The 18,033-nt window shown below is 41.6% G+C and overlaps 1 protein-coding gene across 3 annotated transcripts in view; it reads left to right on the top strand.

Moving 5' to 3' along the window:
- The first annotated feature begins 204 nt into the window (after window positions 1-204).
- GAB3 (GRB2-associated binding protein 3) overlaps window positions 205-18,033 on the top strand; it is a 64,166-nt gene continuing 46,337 nt past the window's right edge. For all 3 annotated transcript variants that reach the window (XM_009577787.1, XM_009577796.1, XM_009577779.1), the window contains exon 1: window positions 205-276. In XM_009577787.1, the coding sequence (XP_009576082.1) occupies window positions 205-276 (72 nt within the window). The remainder of the gene's footprint in view (window positions 277-18,033) is intronic.

The following is an 18,033-nucleotide window of genomic DNA, read 5'->3' as shown; positions in this document are numbered from 1 at the left end:
AGGGAGGGCTGGCCGTGTCAGTGATCAATGTCATGACTTCCTCCTCGGGCTGGAGCAGTATCAGAGCCCAGCTGAAGGAAGCTGATTACTGCTGGTTTCAAATTGGCTGGGAACAATACACACACACGCACACGCACACGCACACACACGCACACGCAGCCCGCACCCTGGCTCCCGCGTCGCCGCTCCGCGCCGGGGGGGAAGATGAGCTCAGGGGACGTCGTTTGCACTGGATGGCTCATTAAATCACCCCCCGAGAAGAAACTCAAGAGATACGTAAGTGCAGAGGCTCTGCTGATATTTTTTCTCGCTAAACGGATTTCGGCATGTGCTCGGTGTCTCACTCTTCCTTTGAAATGTCTCGCCTGTTTCGGCTTCGCCTTGGACCAAAACAAAAAGATTTACAAGTCCGTGCGCTTATGGAGTATTTTAGTTTTCACCGATATTCTTGTGCCCTTTGGAATTAACCTTTCCCGGCTCGTAAGATTATAATACTTCAGTTGTTATGCAACATATCTTAGGTTAAAAACCACATTTCGCTTTCGGTTAATGTTGCCGTAACGAACAGAATTGTTGTAACAGAATTTCAGATGTCACTTTTCCAGGGAAGGGCAAGAACCTCCTGAGAAAAACTAGTACTTTAAATTCTGAGGCACTGCTTTGTTAAGATGCTCTGTAATTTCTATGACACTTGCTAAAGGCAACATCTGCAATAGTTTTATTTACCAATTTAATATGCCAGATGCAGTTGCTAGCAGAAAGCTTTACTTTTTGTCTGTGATAACGAGGTGCTAGAAGATGCCATGCTGTAAAGTTCCTGATAGCTGAAAGGTGAAGGGGGCTGGTGAGAAGAAGCGAGCACTGCATGCATGGAGAGCTGCAACTGCATTATGTGTAAAGGGGGCCCCTTGTTTCGTTCTGTATCTGCTAGCCTGTTTTTCTTTAAAAAAAAAGGGTGTGTGTTGCAAACGAGGGAAACTGTATCATTGCAGGGCTCCGAGGAAGGCACTCCGGGTAGGAAATAAATGACCCTTAAAAAATTGCTTGGGACAGCACTAAAAATGTAAGCCCATCGTGGGCCATTTTGCATACTCATTTGTGATGGTTCATCATCAGGCATGTTGTTACTGTTATTGCACTTTTGGAATCAGTAATACTCGCTTGAGTCATGCACTTCTAACCTAACTTACCCGAGAGCACTGCACTATACTAGCAGGATGCCACCATACGTCTCTATCACACTCCTGAGCCATATACGTAGCTTACATCATTTGTCGTATTCACTTCTGTTTATCAGCATTTTTTCTGGACTGCTGATGTTAGCTTTTTCTAGTAATATGAGGAATAACTGTCTCGTGAAGAATGTGGTAGATATCATTTGATAGTGTATTGTTTCTTTGCACTAAAAACTAGGAGAAAGGATAATTTACTGATGTTAGAATTTACTTTTAACTTATTCTAAGCCAGGGTTTCTTCTTTTAGATCACAGTATTGCATTGAAATGGCTGAATATTTGCTTTGTTCAGTTAGCATTTTCCAATTCTAAAATAACCACTGTGATGTGTCTCAAGAGAGCTGCAAATAAAATATGGGTATCTAATTTTTGTTGTATTTTGTAACGAGTGTACTAATAGCACTGTATAGCAGGCACTAGACAGTGTAAGAGCCACTGATTCACCCAGCTGGTATCATTAGTAACTCTGTCAGTGAAGCTATTTTTGATGACTCAATATTCATAAAAGGGCAAAGTAGAGAAAACAGAATGTGATAAAGCTGGGATTTGAAAGCCCCCATTATACAGTCAAGATAATAGTCACAACAGGGGCTCTGATCAGCTCACAAGACCAGTTGCAGTCTGCTCTGCTCAGATTTTGCACTAGAAAACCTAGGGAAATTGGGTCTGTGTTACTCTTCAAACATCAACCACTAGATTAGCCAGATCTCTGCAGATTAGGCTTTGTTTTCTGGTTGGGAGGATAAACTACTCCTTTGTCCATAATAAAGCAGAAAGAAATCTGCTGCAAGTACAGCAAAGATTAATGTCCTTTCTCATATGACTTGTTACACAGTGAATGCTACAAACCAAATGGAAATTGTCTCTTACCTGCTGTAAACTGTTTTTTTTTTCACTTTTTATACAGTTTCACCAGCATGGTGGTTTATGCATCTTGCACTGGGGTGGTAGACGGCTCAGGCTGAACCACACTGACTGCTTAAAAACAACACAAGCTTTAAAACAATGACTGTTTAAACTGACTTCAGTAGGTGTCAAGTGTCAACCGCTTACAGGAGAATGGTGTTGGCTCTGGTTCTGAGCTGACAACATACATAAATCCCCAAGCTTTACACCACCCTTTGTGTTCGGCTGGCAAAACCCATGGTCTGAGCTGAAGCTTCCAGGGAGCTTCAAATGCGGGCTTGGTCTGCTGCTCATTGGGACCTTCTTACACTGCAGTGACTCAGTTGCTCTCACGGGGTTGTCTCCCAGTTTACATTTTCCTGCGTTCAGCATCCAGCCTTTGTAAGGTCCGGCCTGAGGGTCTCTTGTTTTACACACAGATAAATTCTTAATCCTCCATCTATTACAATCACTAAGAAAATCCAATTAATTTCAGTGGAATCTGTAGTTAAGAGACCAGACAAAGTGATGAATTCAGGTTGTGAGACTGGGAACTGCAGACAGTCCCACTGAAGCCACCGAGAATATTTACAGTGTTTATAAAATTAAACAATTACATCTTTGCGAGATTGGAGCCTAAAGACCAAAGTACACCTTCATTTATGCTTGTTCTCTGATGAAAGCAATTAGGTTTTCTACGCATAAACAAGTCAGAATTTGGCTCTAGGTAAGCAGAACGTTGTTTTCAAAACTTTGAAAAGTGAAAAGCAGGTGTTAAGAGTCTATATTTTTCCTGTAATGTCTTACAAAGCTGATGCTCTTAGTAGCACTATTCTTAGAAGTGTCTTATCATTCCCTAACAAAGGCTGCTCTCTTACATGTGCAGGAAACGAACATGAGATTAATTACCCAAGTGTAACTTTCTGTAAAAACAGAGCGCGTAATGCTAAATGCAGAGAATTCATTAGAAAGCACAGGGAGCTTCACTTCAGCAGGCAAATACTCTAATAGTAGTTTAATAGCATGTACAATGCTTTTCCCTCTGTCTGATACTTGAACCATGAATCCACCATGTCAGCCTATCTAAAGAGGCAGTTGTGCAAGGAGTCTCCCGGGAGAGCATTTGGTGTGTGTTGCAGTTCTTTGTCCCCTAAGTGTGACCCGAAAGCCGTGTTCATTTCCTCACTTGGTTCCAGCTTTTCTCATCAGTCGGGGCTGTGTGGGCCTGAGGGGTGCCGGGGAACCCCCAAAGCTCTTGGGGGCGCTGGGTATGGGGCGGGGGCAAGAGAGGAAGAAGCTGCTACCAAAAACTAGGAAGTGGTGCTGGTGGAGGTGAAGTCCACCATGCTCTAGACCAAAAATGCTAAGTTTCAGGCACAGCTTGACACTCAGCCCCACAGGAGGAAAACCTGGCCCCACTGGAGAATTTTGGTATTGATATTAGTGGATCATGAGTACCAGCCTCTGTAGGAAATTAGATGTCACGGGAGAATCTGCTTCAGGTTTGATGGATTTCGCAGTGCCTTATATTAGTGCTGAATACGTCCAACCAGGGATTTAGATCAGGCGTTCAGAGCCGCAAGGGAAAAAAGTGTTTATGTTTGTTAAAAAAAAATTTTAGATGCAGAAGGCTCAGCGTGGTGTTTTTCACGTATCCCAATTCTGTAATGTCAGCCTTGAGCAGCCGGCTTTTTGATACTTTTCATATGGAAATATATCTGCTCACTGACTGGTAATACTTGTTTTCTGTTGGAGAGGGAGGAGAATGGTTTCATGGCCTAGAAAAGGAATTGCTACAGCCAGTGCAAAAACTCACTATGAGGGGAAAAAAGAGATGGAAGAAGGCACAGAGGCTGTCTAAATAAGAGACTAGTGCCATTGAGAAGACACATTGTTCATGTGCTGATAAGGAGAAGGAGATGGCAGCTGATTTCAACCTATCCTCAAATTGCTGTCCTGTAGTTTGTCATACCTGTGAGGAGCAGCAGCCATAGTTAGCCAGCCTGCCCGCCTGCTGGGGTGAACGCCACGCCAGTATTTACTTACTGTTAGTGTTAAGTTACGTGGTTTGCAATAGTAAAGGGCTATATACAGATGCTTGCTTGTTGTGAGTCAGTGCAGCTCCATTTAAGTCAATGCTGCACAGCTGTACCCCAGCTGAAGAGCTATTTTTAATCTTCAGTACTATACAAATTGATGAGGGAAGACCACTTGCTCAAAAAAAGGCAAGTTTCCCACTTTACTTGAGTGACTTGTTTCTTCAAACGTTATTGAAAATCAAAATTCCTTGTCAGCATCTTAGAACAAGAGTCCAAAATGGACCCTATGTTAGAAGATTTAACCTTGCACTTCTTACCACACTTCTTGGAGTATCTGATCTGGGAAGACAAAGAGAGGTGTAAATCAATGTGCCAGATGCAAAAAGCTAGTAAAGCGGAGTCCGTTCCTGCTGTCTCTGCGCGAGGGGCAGTGAGTGCCGTCAGAAGGGCACACACAAGTAGCTGCAGACGGACGTCTCTGACTGTTGGGGGGATCTGCCAGAACTCGACCACAGCACCTCAATTGCTAGGGTTTTACAAGATAAGAGAATCTAGACGACTTCTCCATTTTTAGCTGAAGTTATGGTATTTATCAGGAGAACAAACGGGAAGTTACTGGCCACTAAGAAGAAAAAGTAAAGTAGAATTATGGAAGAGTTTGCTCAAGTAATAGGAACAAGAATCCCACAGCACTGCTGAGGGTGGATGGGATGCAGAGCGTCTGCTCTCTGATCTGGTGTTGGACTGGTGTCAGCAGAGGACATTGCCATCCTTGCCCAAAAGAAATCCCCGAGTGCTGTGTGAGGTCAAGTACTTCTGCTGATTTGGGATTTGGGGGAAGTTTCTGAAAAATAACTATCAAAGAGAAATCTGAACTTAATTTTTGTCCATAAGCCTTTTTATTTCCAAATGCTTCTTACAAAGCCTCATCTCTTGAGCTCTGTCCCCTCTGAATAGAGAGTTACGGCCACCTTTCATACCCTGCTGGAATCAACATCCCAAACTCTCATTGAAATAACTGAGCTTATTTAACCAATTTGTGCAGGTTTTGTAACTCTAGTTTATAGGCTGGTGGGAATAGGAGTACTGTGTGATGGAGAAGGTTGACAGAGCCTTTTAGCTGGTTCTAGTTGTAAGTTTTATACCTATGTTTTTCCTGCTGTTACTTCATTTTAAAATCCAGCGTATATTCTATCTAGTTTGCATATTAAGGAAGAACTCAATTTTGAGAAAATGAAGACTTTCATATAGAAACTCCTGTGCTGCAGATTACATGTTCCCTTCTCTGTGAAATCCTGAGCAAATTGATCTCACTGGTAAAATAACAGCAGAAAATTTATTTTAGGGAGGAGTTTCCATCATTGGAGTTAAACATTTGTAATTAAGCTAAGTGCAAATCAGACCATTTTCCACCATTTAACCTTGTTTTGGTAGGTTAAGTGCGATGTTTATTCTAGACCATTTTCTTCCATTTTAACCATGTTTTGGTAGTTTAAATGCAACGTTTAATGAGATAGGCTGACTTCTAAGAAAAAAATAATTTCTAAAAAACACTGCTGTTCTTGGCAACCTGTGTATCAGAATGTTAAGCAGAATAATTTCCCTTGGACTATTTATTTGGGTGGAGCCGAAATAGCCCTGAAGCCCCAGTTTAATCTTTGACTACATGTTTTCAGTGCACAGGAATGTCCAGCTATTGGTTTCTATTCAAAACAGAAACCCGCAAGTTATCAGGTCTTTGCATTCAAAAATAGAGACTTAAAAAAAACATGCTAGTTTGAAATAGAGAAGGAAATGTTAACTTGAGTGGTAATTAAACTAGTGATGCAATCAAACATGTCTTAGAGAAAAAAGCATTACAAGTAGTCCTTTGGTGAACTCTTTGTTGTAGCATGAAAACTATAATGTGAATAAACACATTACCAATAATGCATTAAAATGCTATGAATGTGTATTATGCCAATTTGATAGGTTTTTAGGGAGAGGGGCAAGTTTACTCCTATAATGCTACTCAGTAGAGAAACAGTCATTTTATTTGCTTTCTTGTCCTTTGCATTTGAGTTGGAAATTAATTAGTAACGTGATAAGACATTGAAAAAATGCCATCTTTGAAATGAAATTTGCATGTCAAAACATTACATCCAGCCAGATAAAATAGATTTTCCTTTCTCTCATTTAATTGTTGAATAAAATGCAATACTTCAACTTTTTATTTTTTCTGCTTTACAATAATACCCTTGACTTGTTTCAGTTTGTGTTGCATCGGAAGAAAAAAAAACAACAAACATATACCCATGCAAAACTCAGTTTTAAAATCTGTTGCAACTTGGTATTTGTTAAAAATAAACCAAAACTGATGTCTAGTCTTCATGGCAGAAAAATACTCTCTCTCTGAGGCTAACTCATTTGTAGCTTTGTAATTGTTAGAATGAGACAACTGTTCTTAGAGATTTTGTTACTCCCTTCCCTTCTGATGCCAGAAACCCCACCTGACCCCTGCAGTCAAAACTGCTTTGTAGCTTTCCACAAAAGCCTTGAACAGCGCATTTCAGTTACTCAATATCCTTTCCCGTACAGCATTTTACAGAAAGGCAGTGAAATGTCATTATTAGTATGAATTTTAAATTACTTAAATGAAGGTGTGAATTTAAATAGAACTTAGATTGTTGTCTGAAAGTTTTTGACTCATTTTTGACAATGTTTTTTAAAATACAATAGTTTCTGTGAGCCCTGTTAGTGACAAATATTATTCATCCTGTGACTCCCACGTCTCGGGGACCGTGGGTTATGTATCCATATTTCTGTTGGACAGAATAATGGCCATAACAGGACCCTTTCTAAATTTGCAACTGTTGTAATCTCAGCAGAGTGCATAGTTTGTGAACAATCTGTTTTTACATACCAGACTTGGAAACTGTTTGTAGAAGTTCAAGGACTTTACAGTTGTGAAGCCATTTTTTCAAGCTGACATGAACTGGTCGTGCCAAGGAGAAGCCAATAGTTCGGAACAAGCGTGAACTATGTTTTACTTGCAGACTTCACAAACTGTGCAGTAAAGCCACTAAGTTTACAGAAGTATTGAGTTTATAAACGCTGGGAAAGCTGAACATGTATGCCTGCTGTAAAGCTGCGCTTCCAAGATCTGTTGCCGATTCCGCAGAAAAGCCGCCGGCATTCAGAGGTGACTGTGTGCTGATCAAATCACTATGAGATGAGAAAAAGCATCTGAAGACATGCCAGCTGAGTTTACAGTAGCAATGAAGAAACAGTTTCACGAGAAGTCATATACTGCTTCATGAAGTGCTCAGTGCTGTTCCAGCTACTACATCTGTATTGTTTACTAATATTTATAGTGGAAGCTTTGCAAGCTTAAGAAGTCTTATTTGTAGTAAGTTCAACATTTTGAACCCATCCTAAGAAAATGATTGAGTTCTTACTGAGGCCTTAGGTTTAAAAATAAGAAGCACTTAAACAGCTCAGGGCATTGCTTTTTTGAGATACTTAGGCATGTTTCTCCCACTGAAATAGGATTTGCAAAATGTTTTCACTGGGTACTCCTCTGACTCCAGGGCTGTTTTTACAGGTCTTCACTGGCTAACTTTCCCTGTAAAACAGTGGGATTTGGACTGTCAAGCTGAAAAAGGGACTGTTACTCCAACTTCACTTTGTGCTTTTTAAAATGTTCCTTTTTGACAGATAACTCTGAGTGTCATATCACCCTTGAGCTATGGACTATAAAATAATGGTGAACTGTTTTTGAAAAGTGAGGGAAAAACACCAGATAAATCCCATCATTATTTCAGTATCCTCCCCAAACTCCTGCTTTCATCTGTGCTGAGCCTGAGAAATATTCAAGCTGAAACATCTTGAAGACAAACAAACAAAAAGGTTAGGGGACAGTCTGATTAGCGTAGGAAGAACAGGGTTCGTGATGGTGACACTGCTTTGGTTCCCCTGTGCATCCCTCCGTTGGGTTTGCAGACTGCAAACCTAATAATACTGGCTTGTAAAAGGAAAAATAGAAGCGTTTGTTGAAGTGTTACTAGACTGCAATGCTTTAACAGTTTTCTTATGAAAAATATGTTCTTTTTTTTTCTTTTCTTTTTTTCAAATTCACAACTGAAAGTACTGTTGCTATGTTACTGTAATGGTGTGTAGGCTGCTAAATAAATAGAGGGAGTTTAGTCCATGCCAGAAATAGAAAGCCAGGTCAGAGGTGACATTTGGGACATGTTGAGAAAAAAGAGAATATATAATTATTTCTTTCCTTCCTATGATTCTCTTCAGTCTCATTAACCCCAGACTACTTAGAAGGAAATTACAACAGAATTTCTGGACATGTGATAGTACTAAAAATTTACACCTCTGGAGTTCCGCTAAGTCTTTTGGCTTTGTTTTTTGCAAGATCAAATTTGCAAAGGAAACTGGTAAATCCGTGGCACCGCACACACTTGTGAATTGAATAGCTACTTCGAGGCATCAAAGGTCATGGGGAACTCTTGAAAATTCACTCTGCAGAGGTGTGCACAGAAGGGAAAATCTGACAGAGGGAACAAGCTTTGAGAAAATGTGCTCCTGTGAAAATTTGAGTCCATTGTCCTTTTTGGGATAGTCTGGCAGGTTACCAAGGACAAGATATACAAAAATGTGCTTAGACTCTTGTGCGAGTAGTCCTAGGTACCTGCTTGCACCTTCACCTGCCTAAACATCTTTGTCATCGCAGCTTGTGAACATGCATGACTGCCTTGTTTGTACAGCAGGGTCATTTTTATCCCTCCCCTGCTGCCTGCATATGCTCCTCCTGTACAGACTTCAGCACAACGAGCTCTCGTTTAAGCATCAGCGGCTGATTCAGTAAATGGTGGGAACTGCAAGCCGCTAATGTGAAAACTAGAGCCCAGTCCTCCCTCCATCCGTGTCAGTCGGAGCAGAACCAGCCCTTATCCTAGGAACAAGCACTGCAGCCTCGTTACTTGCAGATGGCAGCCTCTGACTTTATTTCCAAAATGTTATCGCAGATGCTGGATGCTCTGGGCTGTGTTCCCCAAGCCACAAAGCTCCTCAGCCCCCTCCCAGCCCCTTGCAGCGTCGCTGCGGGTGTGCACAGTGCCCCGATGCTCCGGTCCTACCTCGCCCTTGGCCCCGCTGCTCTCGCGTGAGCATCGGCAGCCCTGGGCCCAGAGCAGGGCAGCTGTGAGCTGTCAGACCTTCCCACTAGCAGGAGATGGGACACAGAAAAGCGGACCAAGCTCGCTCGTGTGTGAGTTAATTTAGCAGATTTGTAATTAATCTGGAAGATCTTCTCTTTAAATATATATATTTACTGATAAACAAATTATTAATGTGACACAATATGAGGCATCTAATTTCTTTTTGAATTAGGGAAGAAGCCCACAGCCATAAGCTAAACCAGTTCAGTGCATGCAATCCCATTAGAGATTTCTTTGTGGTATTTTTGTAGTTCCACAAATCTGTTACTTTCCTACAAAGAAACAATGTAAATGTGCCCCCTATCCAAGAAACCTTGGATCTGAGGCATTCCAGAAAATCCTACATTTACCATAAAACTTATAGAGGATTAAATTAGAGGGTACAACAAGAGCCAATGATGCTAAGTACAATTATTCTTGTTCCTAAATTGCAGTGTTTTTAAAATTTTCTTTTTATTTGTTAACACTACTTGAATGGAGGGCTGGAATTTGAATGGCTAGGAGTATTTCCTAACACGATGGATGTGAATAGCTGGTTTAATAAGAAACTTTCCTAATTTTCAGCCACAAGCCAACTCCTAGTGCCTTAGACCTTGAGACATGTCCGCAGAATGTCTGAGGTTCTGTGTCAGAAAATGAATGAGTAGTTTAGGATCCATCAGGGTTGTTTATTTACTCACATTAGGAGTTCGCTGCTGCTGTGATTGGAGACATTTCTTGTTTTCTAGCACAACCAGTATTCAGCCTCAGACTGAAGGAGAGGGTGTTAGAGGCTTTCTTGTCCCCTGTGGAGTTCCAACTCTCGTTGGGGCTCTGTCAGATCCTTTACCCTTGTCAGAGACTGCATTTATCTCAGACCCTAAAGAGCAATTATTATGATTTATCTGTCTTTGGAGTGAATAAGATTTTACCAGGCATTTTCTACACAGAAATCTCCAGCCAGGAGAAGTGCAACCTACAGCCTGTCCTTTCCAAGTCTTTGTTGCCCACGCTCAGCAAATTGCCCAGTTTTAACCATCAGCAGCAGCATTGCTGAATGGAAAGGAGGATGCATTATACCCTCTGCAGTTCTGTTATGTTATCCTCCTAAAGGACCTATTTGTCTTTCATTATATTTCCAGCTCCTTTGTGCTTGAAATGATCTTCTAAACTTTATAAGTAAACTTGGTTTGCTGGCTGGTAAATTAAAGCTGTTTACCCGTTAGAGTATTCCAAGTGGGCTGCAATGACGTTTGCCTGTGCTCTTTGCTGAGGCAAACAGCTTGATTGTTAAAACTGAATGAAATTCTGACGAGGCAGAAGATGGCAGACATGGCCAGGTTTCAGATAAGCTATAGTTAGCTAGGTGAAGATTAAGTATCTTTACACTGCTGCTTTAAATCCCTAAGGACTCCCATCACAGTGGCACTTACCTTGTCGTGGGTTCAGAGGTGCTTTAGTGAAACCTGCCATTCGAGAACGGGCAACACAAGTTTGGGAGGTGAAGAGCCAGAGCGAGCTTGCGCGAAGCGGTAGCTGTGCAGTCCTTTCCAGAATACAGTGACGGAGAGGGATAGTCATAGACATGCACCCCTGTGATATGTCTCAGGAACATTTCCAAGCAAATGATTTGCATGTAGTTTAGCAACCTGGGCTACGTGAAGATTTCAGCAGCAGTGGCCCTAATTCTCATACGCTCAGAACTTACTGTGCACCCACAGGCAGGTTTCAGTTTGACTCGTTCCTCAGGTTTACTGGATTTGGAAATGGAACTGGGATCTCTATATGAGCATATCGTTGTAGATTTTAGTTCAGAGATTGGGGTTTTTAAGAAAGCAACTGTTTTATGTGCCGTCTATGCATAGGAATAAAAGATAAAGAGCAGAGGAAAGCACTCGGATATAAGACCTTGTACTATTAATGGTCATAAGGCCTAGGATCATTTTGTTGCAGGGCAGCTGGTCACTTCTGACTTGCACCTAGGGTTGCTGCGGTCAAGGTACCTGCTCTGGGTGGAAACATGGTCATGCAGAATCACTCCAGATCGAGTTCATGGTGCCAGTTTAGGGCAGGATCTTCATGGTTCCTTGCTGGGATTGACAAGAAAAGGCATATGACACAGCAACAGCAGCAAGTAAGTATGGTGATGTAGCACAACTGAGTCTACACCATCGAGCAGGAAACTTTTCCCTTCCAAAATAAAATGCACCCACAATGGACAGAAAGGCCAGGTAAACGTTGGCTTTAATAAACTGCTGGAATTGGGCAGGTGTGCAGTCAAACCAGAAAGTGAGATCTGAAGCTTTCATTTGCATTCATCAGTTTGCACAAATCTGCTTGGAATACCTCTTTGTCCTCTCTCAAAAGATTTCAGATATAAAGTACTTAGACTCATCAGAAAAAAATACGCTGAAATAGAAAGGGCACCTCATGTTCTGTAGCAATATAGGAGCTTAAGGAGAAATCAGAAGCCAAAAAAATGCAGTCTCAAATTCTAACCTATTATGACCATATTTATGGGGAACATTTAAATAATCTGAGCTGTATCCCCTACATGTTCCTTACTACTAGCAACAGTACCTTATGACTGGTGATATCTCGTCTTCATTAAACACTGAACTTGAACATCAGAGCTGAGCTTCAGGCTTTTCTCTTTAGCTTTTTTATCAATTGGCTGGATGCAGATCAAGCACAGAGCCATGGACTCAGCAACAAGGGAACGGAGAGAAAAGCAGATAGGAGGATTTTGCCTCCTGGTGGAAACCCCCAGATCTGCCATTATCAGAGCTCCTGGTAGCTCCACTGTAACTGGGAGAGGTGGTATGTGGTATGGGGACGGCAGCATTTACCAGCTTGTAATTAGAAACTGAACACAATGAATGGATAAGAATATGTTAAAATGTACAATTTCACTTTATTTTGTGTAACATCTTTCACACAAAACTTTCCACTCAAAGAGATTACAGCCAGATAGAATTATGGTGAAAAATAAGAGAGTTGCAGAGAAATTGGTAACTTCTTAAAAAGAGTAAACTGTCACTGAAAAAATCTCACTTTCTATTTGAGAGATAAAATCTATGCATGGTGCAGCCATTTTTGCTTTGCCTGGCATAAGATTTGCATGACTCACAGCCAGCAGCATGCTGAGGACCTAGAAATACATAATACAAAAGCAGATGCTGGCTGCTGGCCGCTGGCTGGGGAATTCCCGTACCATCTTTGAAATGATGATCCTGTTTGATGGGGCAACACACAGAGTGCGAGGCAAGTGCATATGATGTTTCTCCCCTAGGTGAGGTTATTAATCTGAAGGGTGAGAGACAGCATGAAGGCTGCTAAACACCTACTATCGTAGCAGTCAGTCCCAGCTGGTGAGGATGGGTGATGTAATGGATCAAGCAGGAGGAGAAAGTTTTCAAATGGGAGGGTGTAAAATTTGAAAAGCTGCACGTAGGAATGAAGAGTCGCAGTCCTAATTCTAGTACTCAGGCAGCTCAGCAGATGGCCCAGCAGATGAGCTGCTATGCACCACAGTATGTGTGAGAACATGAGAGTAATGGCAAGGTTCCACACAGAAACGTAGCCCTGCCCTGTGCATGGTTTGGGGTAACATCAGATGTCATGTTCCTTACCCCAACTGGACCCTCCGTCCCCCATCAGGGCGCTTTGTTGGCTTGCACACCGGGCTTTCCACAACAGTATTTCATATTGCTGTTCTGCATTACAGCAATTTCCTCCCCCGTGCTTTGCCTTCCCTCTCCAAACAGAGCAAGAGCCATCCCCAGAAGTGTAGGTCCTTGCCAGTCACACTAACACCGACATTATATCGCTAACTTCTCCTCCTGCCTTAGGCTGCAGCTCTCAGGCTGAGCTGGCATGTCTCTCAGGGTGGAAAACCTCCCGCTTCAGGCCATAGAACAGCCTCACTGGGATTTTTTGGGTTTATTTCCTACAATTCCAGTTCCTCCAGCAGTGAAGTTCAGTGGCCAGAGAGATTTCACGTGCATCCTATGTGACTTCCACCTTCCCTAATAACTGCAGCTCTTTGGGAATTTTAGGGAAAAACTTCAGAAAATTCCTAAAAATTCGTTTAAAAAATTCGTTTAAAAAATTCGTTTTAAAAATTCGTTTAAAAATTTCTTTAAGAACTGACCAGTTTGCATCTGACTTTCTCCAGGGGATCTGTTTTGTTGCTTACTGTTTGTGAGACTTTTGGGCTCCATTTGCAAATCACCTATGCACTTACAGCTAGATCCTGGAAAAAGCATCTTTACCACTAATAGCTTAGTGTAGCCATTGCCACCTCACAGTCACGTTGCACTGCCGCTCAGCAAAACGGTGTAAGGAGCTTTGTCTTTTCCAGTGGTTTTCTAACAAACCTCTGTTAATCCAGAGCAATATTTTCATATGGGAAATTCCAATAATCCGTGTTTTGTGATACTGCAAAAATCTCTCTCACTAACGAGCTTACGTGTAACATTGATGAAATGACTACCACTAAGTTGTTTCAAGAAGCTCTATTTCCAATGCAATCTACAGGAAAATTACATAGGTGTATAATGATGCATGAATTCAAATCACTATAATTATGCTGATAAACATCTTCTCAGATGTTCTTGGGATGAGTGACATCTTTTTCCTTTATCTTAAACCGATTCTGAAGCAATATAAACTAAACTGGGAACAGTGTTCTTTTTTCCAGTATCGGAGTGTTCCCATGGCATACTTACGGCAGCAGATACATGGCAGCTCAGCTATGCTAGTAAAACTGCAGACAAGCCCTTAGATTCAAGCAGCAACAACACAAGCAGTGGTAATCCCTGCTTTCCCACACGCTATCCTGTCAGATTCCTTTTATCATCTTGCAGTCTTAAGAGCATAGGTCAGGTTTTGTGTCTCCTTCGCCCTTGGTATATTTACTCGCATTGCAAACAAAAAGATTCTTTAATCCTTCTTATTTTTGTTATGGTCCCCTGGAGCCGGCACTAAGACTACCAAACGCATTGAGCTCGTCCAAGGGTAGACTGTCATTTCCGTCGTGGGTTGGCCAGTCATTGGGATGACAGTAATTCTGTGAGCCCCCAATGAAGGTTGTTTGGATCAGATGGTGGAGTAGGGTACATGGTTTTGCTATTGGACCTTTAAAGTGTGTTTAGCAAGGAGAATGTTCTGATCTTACATAATTAAATTCTGTACGTACAGCAGCCAAACAAGAACAAAAAAATGCAGATCTATATTCACTGTTTGTAAAATAAAACTCCCTGAAGTGTCTCTCAGTATAAGGACTGTGAGTCAAAGTGGAAGGTTTTATGTTAGTAAAGGAAAAATTAATCATCATCTATCTTATTGTAAAGAAACAGAAGGATGTTAAAAACTATGTTATGCTGGCTCACATTTTTTCTACATAAATGAATTTTTTGGGCATCGTACATGCTTACAGTAAAACAGTTAAATAGGAAATAGTGAAATCCACTATGATTTTTACATAACTTTTTCTTTCATAACATACTTGTGCAATAGAGTAGTCAGAATGCAATAATCAAACTGTGTTTTTTCCATGCTTGAACATTAGTGGCCATCTGGAAAATTGCATGCTACCTATATTCAGTGAATTGGCTGAGCGAGGAAGTCACCTCCAAGGAAACTAAAATTAGTTTTATGTGTTTGGGTAAGTTGACTTTTGCCAGGAAGAAACATAAAGAGGACAAAAAAAATCTTGTTTGCCACCATTCCTCCTTGGAGACGGTGTCAGCCAGCACCGGGGTGCTAACACTGCTCACGGACCCTCTCCGCAGCCGCCTGACTCGTCCAGGGACTGCCCTCACACAGGAATGGCGGCAACAGGCCTGGTAAAGACACTGGAGGAGCCTCCACAGCAGCAAAGAGAAATGCCCAAGTGCTGGAAAAAACCTTCACCTTTTGTAGGAAGATCTTGTAGGAAGCACTGACCACTTCTGACAAGGGCTCTGCTGTTGCAGATACCCCTTCTGCCTGTAGCACTTATAATTGTAGCGTAGCAACTTATTTGAAAAACTTTGGCTGAAACGGCCAGTTATCACTCTGCTAGTGCAGGGTGTTGCCTCTTCTCTTCCCGGTAAAAACACTGAGCCATGGCCAGGGTCTGTTCTGGGAATGGGCTACAGGCGCTCGTTAGTCAGCAAATACCAGAGCCCCAGGGCAGGGAGTCAGCAACAGGAATGGGGGGGGGACACACACATCCAACACCTGTTGGTAATCCAGTTATTAAAAATAAATGTTGACTTGATGAACTTCTAACCAAAAACCTGTTATGTCAGAAAGAAACTCTTCTAATGCCCAGCTCCTAAAGTCAGGGGTATAACTGTGGTAAGACTGGGGACATCTCACCTGGGTGGTAAGAAGAGCTGTGCTATCCAGATAGTTATCTAACTACACGAGGCCTTGGCAGCTTTGACGCCTGTTCTTTTGAAACCCACGTCTGACTGTGTTATATATTTGGCTTACTCTTATTCCTGGATTTGCTCATCTTTTTGGTGAAAATGTCATTAACGACTAATTTAGTTCAGTGGCATAAGAAAGAGTCCAACTGTGCATGCATAGTGCATTTAGTGGTTTCAATCCTTAGCTTATAATTGCTCTTTCCTGAGTATGGCTGTTTGGAAAATTCTTAGTTTCACAACTGAAAGCCATTAATTAATCAAGGACCAAACCAGAAACAGAGCACTGTGGAGAAGATTCTTAGGTATCGAAAGTCACTGATAGTAAACCTCTGTGGAAATGGTGCCTGGCTGCGGTTGGGGAACTTGCCTTCCAGTTACACATTCCCCTGGCTGCAAATGCAGTGCTGCTGTTTTTTCCCTGCGCAAAGACGAGGCACAGCCACCGAATGAGTCATGGGTCTGTGCTCAGCTGTGTCTGACACATGAAACTCTGGAGCAGGACAGAGGCAGCAGCTTTGTGGTGTGGGAATGCAAGACACACACACACACACACAAAAAGTGTCTTATGCTCAGTGCAGCCCAAAACTTGAAGGTCTATTTAGAGAGCTTTGGCTTTGCTGCTTTTGACTATATCCAGCCAGCCTCACGTCTCCCGCATTCTTCCTTCTGGTGGTTTTCATGGCTAACCCCTCAGCATCCATACAAGTGCTTCCCTGGCCTCCTTGGGTGGCTGTGACCCATGCTAGCCCACAGAAAAGCAAAGTAGCACAGGCTTAGGAAATGGCAAACAAACAGAAAGACCTCTCGTTGCTGTTTCTGTCCCTTGAGCTGCAGCTTCTTTAATCACCCATTGCAAAACAGATTGTGGAGCGGGGTCGTTTTGCTTGTGAGTAGGGCTGTGGTCCTGGAGCTCTAGAGGAGCAGAGCTGCTTCTCTCAGAAGGTGTTTCTAACACAGAGCACGTGACATCTATCATGTAACACCATGACAAAACGGTGTTTCTAACACAGAGCTGAAGCAATTTGTGAAGTGAAATTAATCATAGGTATATGTCATGGTTATTGATTTAAATGTGGATTAGAAAGTATGTATAGCAACAGTCTATTTCTAAAGACATTGATTCTTTACTGCAAAAGAATGAAAGTGAAAATATCCTGAAAATAAAACAAAGAGTACTGTAATGCTGGCTCTGCAAAAATACAAAATTTTCTCATTGGGTGCAAGAAGTGCTATGGGGAAGGGGCATGGGATTATTTTAGTGCTTCATTCATCTTCAACTTCAGTTGTACGTTTTGGGTCTGATTTTGCACCTGATTTTGAAAATCTTGAGTTCCCCTTTTAGCTGTCGAATAGGAATGAGCACAGAATCAGCCATGGAGAAGGAGTCTTGGATTAAACAAATGCAAAGTCCTGATCCAGCTCTCTTTCAAGGCAATTGTTCTGCTTGATTGTAGTAAGAATTGGAATAAACTATAATGGAGAGGAGACTCAGGTTACAGGAGCAAAACTAGCATTCAAGGAGATGGACAAAGATGTCCTATGGCATATTTAAAAAACCAGGAGGATAGTCTTCTACTGGATTTATTGCAAGGTGAGTACCCAAATATCCCCAAATTCCTAGATAGGCTTAAAACTCTGTCTTCATTTTTTTCAATAAATCATTGTGTAAATTATGTATATTGTAACTTCATGATAGTAGCAGTGCAATAATATTAGTAAGCAGTGTAATTCTCAACTTTCATTAAGTAATAAGAAAGTCACAGAATAAAATATGAACATATGTGATGGGTTTAAAAAAATGAATTCAAACAATCAGTAAGACCAGAAGCTCTGTAAGTGCCAAATTATTGTTGCAGAAGTATTCTTTTTATCTATGGGTCATGATTTCCAAGAAACGAGTGAAAAATGTAAACACTTCCAGGCATTTGTCCCTTTGGGCACAGGGTGTATTAAACAACAACAACAAAAAATACTTCATGCACAGCAAAGAATTGTTGGCCAGGGCATTTTAGACAGAAGCCAATAACGCCTAACTTGGTGAACAAGCAAGAAGAAAAAACTTGCAAATGGTTTTATCACCTGATTCACAGAAGTTCTCCATTCACCTGAGTTTTAAAATGAAGTCTCCTTCAAGTTTAAAGAAACAAACTGGAAACCTTTTTATGTAGTAGAATTCAAAGCAGGAGATGGCTGTGGTAATTACTGGCAAGCAAATAGTAAATACTCTCAGAGGTGAAAACCACAGAGCTGGAAACCATGCCTCTGCT

The sequence above is a fragment of the Fulmarus glacialis genome, unplaced genomic scaffold (genome assembly GCF_000690835.1).
Source record: "Fulmarus glacialis isolate BGI_N327 unplaced genomic scaffold, ASM69083v1 scaffold5620, whole genome shotgun sequence".
NCBI classification, from domain to species: Eukaryota; Metazoa; Chordata; class Aves; order Procellariiformes; family Procellariidae; genus Fulmarus; species Fulmarus glacialis.
Note: the sequence above shows the minus strand (reverse complement) of the source record. Positions and strands in the feature narration are given on the sequence as shown.